General features: G+C 34.6%; 1 protein-coding gene across 1 annotated transcript in view; it reads right to left on the bottom strand.

The window, feature by feature from the left end:
- Zcchc7 (zinc finger CCHC-type containing 7) overlaps positions 1-12,500 on the bottom strand; it is a 173,742-nt gene that overhangs the window by 12,178 nt on the left and 149,064 nt on the right. The window contains exon 6 of the mRNA XM_028770198.1: positions 11,475-11,510. Coding sequence (XP_028626031.1) covers positions 11,475-11,510 — 36 coding nt within the window. The remainder of the gene's footprint in view (positions 1-11,474; positions 11,511-12,500) is intronic.

A 12,500-nucleotide genomic window follows, 5' to 3' on the forward strand; every position in this document is an offset into this window, starting at 1 on the left:
ATATGCACACATATACATACATATATATTTGTGATGAACAACAGCTGGGGACCCCAGGTATTGGCAGTGCACAGGCTAACGCTTTCTGCTGTTGGTGTCTCTGGAGGGTGATTCCTCCACCTGTGACCTCAACTCCAGGCCTGTATCAGTCCATTATTGTTTTGGAAAAGGCCTTCTCTTGATCCATGTTCTGATACATAATTTACAGTATTACTTTTCTTTGAGGAATACTGGGAGAAATTTTTGCCCCAAGGTAAGATAATGGTTCCTTTATGAAGGCTTTAAGCTTTAATTTTTTTCATATTGAGAAAAGTAACTCTATTGCACTGTAAGGGATATTACTATTAATTCTTCTAAGTAACATATATAATAATATACATGTACTTCTTATGTATTAAAACTATGTCATATACCCAACAGACTCCCGATTCCAATTGGGTAATTCCTTAATTAGGCAGATTTTTGAAACATGTATTATGTACACAACAGACCGGAACGTCTGTTGTGGAGCATGTTCCAGTCTATCAGGTGATTACATCATTTAGCCACACATGCTACGTAGAAAAATCCTTATGAAAATTCATAAAAAATGTACGGCACATCATTAGCATGCAGCAGGCATGTATGCTTTTTGATAGTTTTCTGCTTAAAAAAAAACCTACATGAAGTAATTAGTTGAGGTCAGGAAAATATGAGAATGGTCCCAGACACTGGCAAAAATGAAATTTACAAACAAACTGCACCTCTTATGGCTTAGCTGAGAGTAACTTGCATTACTGGAAAATAGATACTTGAACAATGTTAATTTGAATTGCAGAAGAGTAAGTGTTGTTTTATTGATTTGATATTTCCAACGTATATCTAGCTTCCTCCCTACCTCTCTCTTGGACGTACTTGAGTTTTACAAACCCATAGGTTGAATGGTTGCAAATTTCCAATGGTAAATTACATTTACTACATTAAAAAAGCAATAGGCTAATACCTAAAAGACATGTATTTAAAGACATATATTTAAAGACTAAAATAAAAGTTTCATAAGAGGGAACTATTAAACCGACCTCTTTCTAATCTTTCTGTAAACAACATACTTGTCACTAAAAACCCCAGCAACAAAAACAAAAAGAAAAGCTCAGAACTGGAGAACAATGGCATATGCAAGACAGTAAGGAGCCCAGCGCTGTACTCCCAGACGCTCCCAATCTTCCGGGCTTAAAAAGCATCCCAATTTCTCTAAAGGTAGCAGCATTTATTCACTGGGCCATGGCTAATTTTACATGGAATGCAAAAATGTTAGTTTAAGTTTAATTTACCACCCTATTTAAATATTTCCAATGTAGCTCTTCAACTGCAGAGCTATCCTTCTGTCTATTTTAATTTTAAAGTAAGTTAGCATAGGGCTTCCTTCTTAATCCCCAGAGACTACCTACATAGTGACACAGACGCACACATTTATGACGGCAACATAAATGCTCTGCTCTTCTGAAGTAACATTAAGTGAAAATCGTTTCCTGGAAAGATATTATAGGTATCTATATTTTATTTGCCATCTTAAACATATCTGGGTCTTTATGGCCTTATTTTAAAAATGTATTTCCTTTTTATATTTCCTGGTGCAAATGGACTGCATAAATAAGCAATGTGCTATGAGGCTTCAGACCAGCCGATAAAACCTTTCAATTTTCATGCCAGCTTCTTCTTTTGTAATTCAAATCTGCCTGGAAACTGGCAGCTCTGAAAACTGAAACAAGCACTGCCACAAATACCTTGTAATGCTATCGACCTTGTCTGCCCATGCAGTGAGAAAGGGGGTGCGCATGTGTCTGCAGCCATCCAGATAACACAACTCATTTTTTTTGGGGGGGGCATGAGGTGGGGATAACAGAAGCCAGACCCAGACTGCACCAAAAGCAGTCATTACCAGGCAAGCTGGAGAATAAGTCTCTTCAAAATACACAGTGCATTTAAAACCATATATGAGGCTGAGGCACTGCTGTCATTACCAATTTTAATTTAGCTCCTTCAGTTTGCCAGCCAGATAAACTCTTTAGTGCAGTTTTTTAATCTATTTGCCACATTTATGTTTCAGATTATAGTAATATGGAAGGAGAAGGAATCACTTTTAGAGGAAATAAAGCAATAGATCCGCTTATCGGTACCCATCAGAAAGTTCATTAATCAGCTAGGCTTTGTGCCCTCTAAATTGAAAGGTTAAATAATCCTCTCAGGAATATTTCTCAGCCCCTCCGCCAATTGTCCAGAGAGGAGCTGCCATTCATAGCACATGGGATCAGTGACAGGGTATCTTACCACTGTTTGGACCCCAAACAATGACGGACAAATGGCCTGGTTTACAAAGAAACCTTTTAGTACACAGATGGAAAAGGACCACAAGCTTTGATGTAGGGGAGGGCTGAGGAGGGTGGAGACAGGATATAAGGGATGGGACAGAAAAGAATATATACATGTGTAAATTCATAGATATTTTATCTGCAGGTTTACTGGGGTAGACTGTAAGGCATGGAAATCATGTTAAATATATAGCTTCCAACCATATGAAATGCTTACTCCACTGATAATTACAGATCAGAACTATAGCTCTATTGTATAGATTAGTTAATACATGGGGACCCAAATAAACCCCAAGCTTTTAATTTTGATTATAACTCCATATAACTTCCCTCCCAAGCCTGCTTATTCTATGAGAATACTGTTCACAGCTTAAAGGACCTACCTTTAGGGTGAAATAAATGGTCTTTTTAAAAAATAAAGTAATAGTCTTTTAAATTTTAAAATTTATGTGTGTGGGTGTTTACCTGCACTTATGTCTGGATAACGTATTCCTGATGCTCATGGAAGCCAGAAGAGGCTGGATCCTTTGGAACTGGAGTTACAGATAGCTCTGAGGAGCCATGTGAGCGCTGGGAATCAAACCGAGGACCAGCCAGTGCTCCCCAGCTCAGGTCTTTGATTTTATAATACATTCTGTCTTAGCCCTTGCTTGTCTTAAAATAAGGAACAAGGACTAGGAATGCTCTTCCGAGGGCGCGTACTGCACATATCAAGGAAGTGCCTAATTTGATGCTGCCCCCTTTTTTTGGGGGGGGGGGGAACTGTACACAGCAGAAGGACTGCAAAGCTCAGCCAGACCTCACACTATTCTATTTTGTGACTCTCTGACTCATTTCTGGTATCAGTCATCTGCAGGTACAACTAGTCTTATCTGAGGTGCAAATCCCTGGTATATTATTTGGTTTCCTTTCCTGTCTTATTAAAATGATCCCTCTCTTCCCTTGTATAAGGCACTATAATTGCTGTGAGCTGTTTGATTTCATATTATTCTCATTATAAAGATTTATGTAATTTGCTTACAGTAACTAGTAATAGCACATTGAAATTATGTGCTAAAATTATGCGTATAATAGCTTAATTTAGGTATCTTAGAGTGACGTCATTACTTATCCTCCCCCACCCTTTCTTGCTTCTCTGCTTCCTTTAATGGTGGAGATAAACCCAGTGCTAAACATACACTGCATTTTTATATATGAAATGTACTTTACCTTGTCATTTTTATAGGAAAAGAAGTAACTAAAGTCTTTTGTGATATAATCTTAAATGTTTATGCTGATGTTAAGGTAAATCAAATTAAGAAAATAATTTGTTGCAGTATTTAATTAAGAGTTACTCACCTAAACCGGGCGTGGTGGCGCACGCCTGTAATCTCAGCACTCATGAGGCTGAGGCAGGAGGATCTCGAGTTCCAGGCCAGCTTGGGCTATATAGCGATTCCAGGCCAGCCTGGGCTACATAGCAAGACCCTGTCTTGGGAAAAAAGAAAAAAAAAGAAGTTACTCACCTACATTTTTTTGAAACAAGTAAGACAAGTATAAATAATAAGAAAAGAAGAACGAACGGCTTATAAGTATTTAACTTCAGTAACTGTAAGGAGGAAACATTGTTAGGAGGCTAAAAGAGGCCATTCCAAACCCCTCATCTTGAGCAGAGACATTGCAACATTCTGAGTCTGGGCTAGAAACCCAGCCCTCCTCTCATGCAGGTGCCCACGGGCTTGCTCTGGCAGTGCTTACCTGGTTTAAACCTGTTCTATGAGGAGCTGTGAGGCACTGCACAGTTACCACCTCGCTGCACACTCACAAGTCCTGTGGGCACTAGCACCCATTTTCAGATACAGAACTGAGGCTTTTCTGAGTTAAACATTTTAACCACAATCTCTGTGTACACACTACACAAAGGAATCAAACTTGAGACCAAAGCACAACCTTAAGTTGTCATTCTTCTCCTTATATTGTGATACAGAACATTAGCTCATTGGCAAGCCTGCCCTTCTGTCCAAATTTCAAAGCATGTTTTTCTTAAAAAAAAAAAGAAAAAAAGAAAAAAGAGCAGTATAACTGTAAAACAAAGGAAATGTTATGGAACCAAGACATAAAAAATTGTAGACTTATATTTTATAAATGAAATTAAAACACAGCCCCAAACTTAGTTCTCCTGACTGCAAATATCTGCATATTCCTATGAAGGCATTTAGCTGGGAATGATAGTTCATGCCTGTAATCCTAGCTCTTTGGAGATGGAGCAGACACCAGTAATCCAAGGTCAGTCCAGACTAGTCTCATAAAAGAAAACCAACATGCAAAAACCTCAGGTGGGTATTTGTAAGATCAGACATTACTAAATTATATAGCTGGCTTTACATCTAGTAGATTCAGTTAAATTTGTGCATATGTACATGCATAGTATACACACACACACACACACACACACACATACACACTTTTTAAAAAAAGTAATGAAAATAAAGCTGGACATGAAGAACTACCTTTCTCAAAACAAAACCAAAACAATCTGGTGGCCTTAGCAGTAATTGATGAGTGTGTTTGTATGTATGAATTATTTTTAACAATATAGATTTCTGACCTCTGAAAAAGAAATCAATTCATATGTTGGTAAGCCAGCTAAGGTGAAGGTATAACTTAATCTCATATACATGTATGTGTGTATGCCTGTATGCATATATGCACATTTGGATTACATAGTAGCTACTCAAGCTTTCTTTTAATGGTTCAATGCCTTCCAACACTGTAGAATTTTTCTTCATGTAAATTACTAATATTAATTAAGGGCCAATTCTCAAACAGCTAGGAGAAATATTTACAGATGTACAAGTCTACATATAATTCTTCTGACTTTCTAATATATGAGGGAGTTAACTAACAACAAATTTCAAGTCTAACGTCAGGTCAATCTGTTAAGTAATTCATAGATTTCTAGTCACTTAAATGATAGTATATTTTGAAATTTTAGTGCCAGCTTAACTTGTTAATTGCAGAAGCATGTGTGATGTCAAAATCCAGCTCTAGCTCAGACACTGCTTACAGAGAGGCCTTCCTGAGTCATTCAAATGACTGACCTGACTTTAAGACTATACTGACCCTAACTGTAATTAGTCAGTGCAAATGACACTGGGTTTGTATGTCCTATTTACATTTATTGCTGCACTGACATATCTAGAAAAGCATACAACAGAGTCAGTTTCTTACAATGTACTTTAAGGAGTGTCATAAGCCACCTATTTATCTAACATATGAAAAATATGATAAAATTATACTTCATTTTATTTCTCTGCTCTGATGTGTAGGTAATCTTACAAAATAAGAATGACTGAACATTTCAGATGTGAAAACTGTAATTTCTGGTATTAGATAGTATATGGCGGTCAACTATAAGTCTGAGAAAATTTAGTTTAAGGGTTTTATTTATTTATATTCACTTTCACTATAAAGTGGCATCCTTTCAAAGTACAGAGTCACTAGTAAAAAGGAACAATTTTCTCTGGGATGACATGACTCATGCTTTAACTAAGGAGACAAAATGAAAAAAATTCTAAGTGTACCTACCATATTTTAAAATGTAAACACATAGAAATGGAATATAACTGTTACATATTTAATTATTTAATAACTTTTCCCTACAATGATTATAGTTCATTTGTAACTAAAAGTGAACACAACATGGGTGGGGGAGAAAAGGATAATAAAATGTCTAAATGTAATTTATTACCCTTCTGTTATTCTCAGGAAAAATAGATTAGAAAATTAATGACTGCAAGGATTCCTTTCAAATTTGAAGCAGAACTCAAACTAGAAGTTCATTTGGTGAATATGTAAACCCTGAGTATGCTGGTCATTTCCTACAGCCATTATGAGACAGGTGAAAAAGCAGAGACCATTTTTAAAAAAAAAAAACAAAAAAACCCTCAAATGAAGAAGTTACCAACTAGAGTAGCTCTTCAGATTAAACTAATTTATCATTGAGCAGTATTACTATCTAACATGGGAGCTGCTGATGAGGCCGGTTCAGAGACTCTGAAGGTGGCAAAGCACAGGCATCCCTAAGTCATCCATAAACTGCACAGGCGAGGCAGACGTCCTGCTTCACCATCTCAAATGCTTGTATCTACGTCAGGATCACCGCTATGAAGTCTTGATAGTATGCAAACAAGCCTATGGAAAAAATGACCATATTGATTTCCTGTCCAGGCCAAATTACTTTTCAATTAAAATATTAAAAATCCTGTATGCTGAGACATCTCTGAAAGAATAGGTAACTCATATTCTTTCAAAAGAAGAAAATTTTTATATTATATGCATGTGTACATGGCCTGAAGAAACATGAAAGGAAAAGTAAGATGTATTAATAATGCACAACTTCTACACTTTTCCACTTTCTTTTATAGAAAGCACTTTAGCAAACTGCTTTTTGGTGATTTGGCAAATTATATTTATTTTAAAATGAATTTCATTTATTTAGATTGATAATTCCAGGTTTCACCCTCTTTGAAAGTGTATTTTCTTTTGCTTTCAATGATTAATTCTGATATGTCCCTGAATTACTATAAAAAAATCAGTTAATTTAACACTTTAAATGTAGTAATCACTTTTTATATGTTAATTTAAAAATGATAAGACTGAAGTAAAAAAAAATCTATCATAATTTTGACATTAAGGGCAGGACAAATACTAAACTATTTTAGATAAAATTTCCATGTGAAAAATCTTCAAACATGCTGTCATATTACTATCCAAATATATTTCCTATTATTATAGAAGTCATCAACGCTTATTAAAAAAAATGTCTTATTGGTGCTAGGGGTGTATTTCAGTGGCAGAGCACATACTTAGCAAACAACGCTCTGGGTTTAGACCCAGTACCAAAACCAACCAAACAAATCTTTTCATTCTCAATTGCCAGATCACAAGCACATTGACTTTAGCAGTTTCAAGATTTAAGGGGATTTTAAATAAAATGGAATCTTTGAAATATAACAGATCGAGTGTCTTAATAGCAATATAACAATCACAGTACTGACCCAGCAGCATTAGAGGACAATGCCTATGAGCTATGAGTATTCTTGGTTCTGGGAGTTGGCAAAGTAGATTACACTATCAAATGAATTTATAAAAATGTTGTGTATGATAATTTCTGTCAGGCCCTTAAAGATAGTACAACATTTTTTTTGTTTGTTTTTTAATAGTGAAAATGAGGCAGGCCTCACTCTATTTTGGAATAGGTAATTCTGATGGTAATGCCCAATCAATTCTATTTTCTTAAATACACACCTGGGGTTGTTTTCCTCACTAACATGTGCAAACAAACACAGGAAAGGTTAAGATTTCTCAGTTGAGCAGCATGTAGACAGTCCTCTCATGGTTGGCAGGTCTGCTTGGGTAGCTAAAAAGTTCTCAGAGGCCACTGAGACTATTAACACACTAAAAGGAAGTTTCTTTTTTAAAAACATGAATAGAAAAATTTCTCTGTTGTTGCTGACTTTTAAAAACTTTTTGCTCAAGTTATTATTATTTTTTTTTTTGAAGAAAAACATGGGATTTCAGCATTAGGCAGTTAGAAAATTATATTTACCCGGCCTTATACCTCAATCTCAAGATAAAGATATTTGAATGGCTGTAGCTTCAGCACCTATTTCCTGTAGTTCTGAAGTTAGCTTCAGTCTGCTGATATTTAGGGCACCATTCTGTGGCATAAATATTTTATAGATAGTAAAATTCTGATTTGCTGTAAAAGTCATTCTGTGAGAACTCAGCAATACACCTGTAGGTTGATGTTTCCAGGTAAGGAAAATGTGGAATGGGAAAACGAAGTGGAGCACTTTAACTGCAGTCTGTAAGATAGACTGCCATTCAGCAGGTTCAGGGTCATACTCTTGACTGCTGGTAAACTCTGATCAGAAAGGAACACAAGGAAATATATTTCTCTTCTCTTTCCTAGTTAATATAAAAATTTCGATTTTGAAGTGTATAAATTCTAAGCATTCCAAACATTATGACTAAACATATAAAACTCAACCCTCATATAAAAATTACATCTACCTCTGTATTCTGAAATTTTTAGTTAAAATAAGAAGTAGTAAGGTTGTAATGAATTTTAAGTACATTTAAAAAAAAAACAAGCACAAAATTAAACATAAAAGATGCATTAACCTTTTTGGTTCTTAATATATACAGCTTTCGAACCACAATTTTCAGATTACTTTAAGTAATTACTTTTAAAGTAAACAGGTTAAGAATGTCTAATGCATGTTAAATTATAGCTTTTATCAGATAAAAATACTTTGGGTTCTAAAACTCTGTTGGTGCCATATTAGTCTAGGGTTTTTACTATGACATAAGAAATGAAGTGATGGAGAAGGGACTTTCTTTTTTCATAGGGAAATAATCTACAAAAAACTATGTGAATGAAGAAAAAGGCAAGGCTTCACTAAAAATCTGAAAGCAGAAGTTACAATGTAAAGAACAGGGTTATATGGTTAAAACATGTAAAAACTTTAACCTTTTTTGAGGAAGTAAAAGTATTAGCTACTAGAGGAAATTACATAATTGTTAATTGTTTCTCCTCAAGTTTGTCTCCAGATTAGCAAAGATATCAAAAGGCTTGATTTTTACTTATTTATTACTATTTTTTAGGAAGTAAAAGTATTAACTATTGGAGGAAATTAGGTAATTGTTAAATAAATTTTTTTCTCACATGTCTCCAGATCAACAAAGATATCAAAAGATATGATTTTTTTTATTAGTCATTGAAATGGATAAAGAAAAGCAGTAAAGCCACATGCTGTGCTGGGTATGTGCTTTAGAATCCCAGTATCATTGTGTAGCTTTTGGAATGATGGATTTGCCTTTTGTTAATATATTCAAGTCAAGTTTGTTAAAAAAGCTCTCTATGTAGATATACTCATATTAGAGACCTTATTTTAGCTTTGATGACATTACTGAAAATAATAACTTCTTTTTTTACTTCACAATATTTTAAGGAAAATTTGAAACTTCCTAAGTCTGTTTATGTTACTTAACTTCATCTTTCTTGCATGTTTATTTATAAAAGAGAGGCTTTCCTAGACAGCCCTGACCTTGTAGCTGCTTAAAGTGTACTTGTTCTGGGAATGATCCTCCAGAACTCATCAGCTGGGAATCAGGCAGAGCAAGTGAAAAGCACTCAAATGTCAACAGTTCCAAACAGGAGTTCTAAAAGAAATTTAACCCCCAAAGCACAGTTCATTTGGGGTTAGAAACAGATACTATTTGGTTAGAAGAGAAATCAATGTATCACAATGAACTGTAGACTGCCTTAAGCAGCCTGGTTGAAACCAATACACAGAGGCAATTCAAACTTAGTTCCTTCTGTGGCCGTTGCTTGTGACTGATGCCACATTCACATGTGAGGGCTACTCTGAGTCAATAGATGGCAGTCCATCGCCTAGTAAAAGGTTTGAAGTTGGCTAAAATCAACATGCAATTTGCTTTCACTCAATATTTAATACTACTTAATTACAGGCATTCAATATACAGTTCATATACTGATAAGACAATTTAAATAATTGGAAAATGATTATATTTTAGATAGACTGATAAAAGTATTTACACATTTATAAGCATACTATTGTTTTAGTTATTCTTGCATAGTAATTCATTGTTAGTTAAAACCTGGTAGTTGTGAATTACGATGATTACTTCAACATTTTCTGAAAGAAAATCAACCAGGTTTCCATATAAAGAAATTTGCAAATTGAATTTGCTATAGATAGAATATGATATATTCTAATAAAGATAAATTTATTGTTTTCATTTTAAAGATCTCTATCCTTTTTATAATTTGTTTCTGAAAAGCTAAAAAAAAAATGCTCAACACACCTTTAAGTACTTCTGTTACATTTAAAGCTAATTTTTATCATTCAATAATAGTCACATAAAATTCTTTAAATTAGTGGAAAAGCTAAAAGAAATACAAAGTCAAATCTACAATGATAATACTTAATAAAAATAATAAATACCACCACACCATTATACAGAGACTCTGTGACCTTGAGAGATACGAGAATGATTCTGTTCTTACCAGGTTTAGGCTATAGGGGCTTTACCATTATTATGTTACCAAAGAGTTGCTACAATGCCAAAATATAATCCATTGACTGCATTTGTCACAGGTTTGTATAGAATATATAGTCATGTATATGACTCTTATTTAATATAACACTAAAGCTTTAAATAAACCTGCAGCTATACTATCCCTGGCACTGTGGCCTAGACAGACAATGGGAGATAAGTCTACCTGTTGGCTCACATTATATTTCTGTAAGAGGAAAGCAGTATGAAGATATGTTTTTAAAAACTGTCTTTTCTCTTTTCTGAACTGTATTATACAAAATCTTTTATATATTAAACTTCAACAACTATTAATTATATTATGCTATATAACTGTAATTAAAAGAAATGGTCTCTCAGTACTGTTTAATACATTGAAAATGACTAGTAAGACTAGCTGACTTCATAATATTGAGAATTAATCAAATGGATTATATAGCAATAGTTATTTTCTGCTTTCACTAAGACTAAAATAAAAATAAATCAGAAATTGACTATTAAATATATATACGTACAAAATTCAAACAAGTGAAGAGAGTTTTAAGGATAGCAGAGTTGAATTGCCCTATATGAAAGGTACACTAGGCTTTTTCTAGCTTCATTTAAAAATGTATAATATTTCAGTAAAAGCAGAAAAATGACAATGGATGATATTGTGGGCTGTATGCTTATGGACTGTGGTAACACAATATTCTAAAGACATAGGATTATCTCACTGCTTTATAGATTCTAGAATACTTTTCTCCTTTAATGAATACAGTCTAAGCCTGAGGGTATCATGATATAATCATTTAATGACATGAGTAATAAAAGTCAGCTGAAATCTTTTAAAAATAGGAAAATAAAGAACAGGCAGTGAGCAGGAGAGAGGGATAGGTGTATTATTGCTTTCTCAGTACAAACTCTCCAGATGTTTATTATCCTGCTGCAAAAGATGCTTGTCTATATTTTATGGTCAGCAGTTCAGAGAAGGGTAAATAGGCTGGGTCTTGGGGAGAATAAAAAGGTGTTTTTACTCACCGTTAGGTGATACTGCCTCCAGATTTCTGGGCAAGCCTGGAAAATAAAAATATTGATCAGCTGGGAGCATGAAACAAGGTACTTTACAGCCTGTTGGTTTTGGCATAACCCAGCATCCACTGGTGTCGGTCACAGGAAAATAAGAAGCTTAACAGAAAGGGTCTGCATTTCAGCTTCAAAAACCTGGCTAGACGGTTTAATTGAATTTTACACTGCTTTAACACACTCCCCGCCATTGTCAGGAAGCCAGTTACAAAGTTTTCCTCTCTTTCTTCACAGGTTAGAAGTTTGGGGACTATGGTGTGATGCAGGGTAAAACTGGTAAATCAAGAGCAGTGGTATAGATCTCTAAGACTAACCTGGAGTGTCTTTTAAAAGAGCACCACTTTTAAGAAGCCTTAACCATCCTGTGTACTTATCTATAATGTCTGTTGGTGCTAACTTAAAACTTAATGAAAAGAGAATAAAAAAAGAAAAACAAAGCAAAACCCCTAAAGTCCATAGCCTTTTTCTTCTTACACATCAAAATTTTACATGTTCATATTTATCAGAAGTAATCTAAAAACAAAACAACGAAAGCTCAAAAAATCTGTCCAAGATGAATTTACTGAACTCAGAATAGATAACAAAATACTCAGCAACAGCAACAAAGACCAGCAAGAGATCCTGTGCCTGAGTCACACACTGATCTCTTTGAGAGGAAACGCTCTAACAGCACTGTCTCGCTCATCAGTTGACCATCTTTGCAGAAAAAGAACGTTGATGACAGTAACTATGAACAGCAAAATCTCTACTGAAAATACCACATAAGTGATTAGACAAAAGATATAACTCAGGTGAAAAACTACATATTACGCACTAAGCTTAACTAGCCCGTGCAATTTTCTATAGAAAAGCATGTAAATTAAAATGTCCAGTGGTCCCCTTCCCAGTTCTCATGGCAGTCATAAAATATATAGTGTCTGAAAAACCCACTACTTATGTCAGTGATTTCTGAATTAGTAACACTAACTGAAAGAAAAATAT

The sequence above is a fragment of the Grammomys surdaster genome, unplaced genomic scaffold (genome assembly GCF_004785775.1).
Source record: "Grammomys surdaster isolate TR1022 unplaced genomic scaffold, NIH_TR_1.0 199, whole genome shotgun sequence".
NCBI lineage: Eukaryota > Metazoa > Chordata > Mammalia > Rodentia > Muridae > Grammomys > Grammomys surdaster.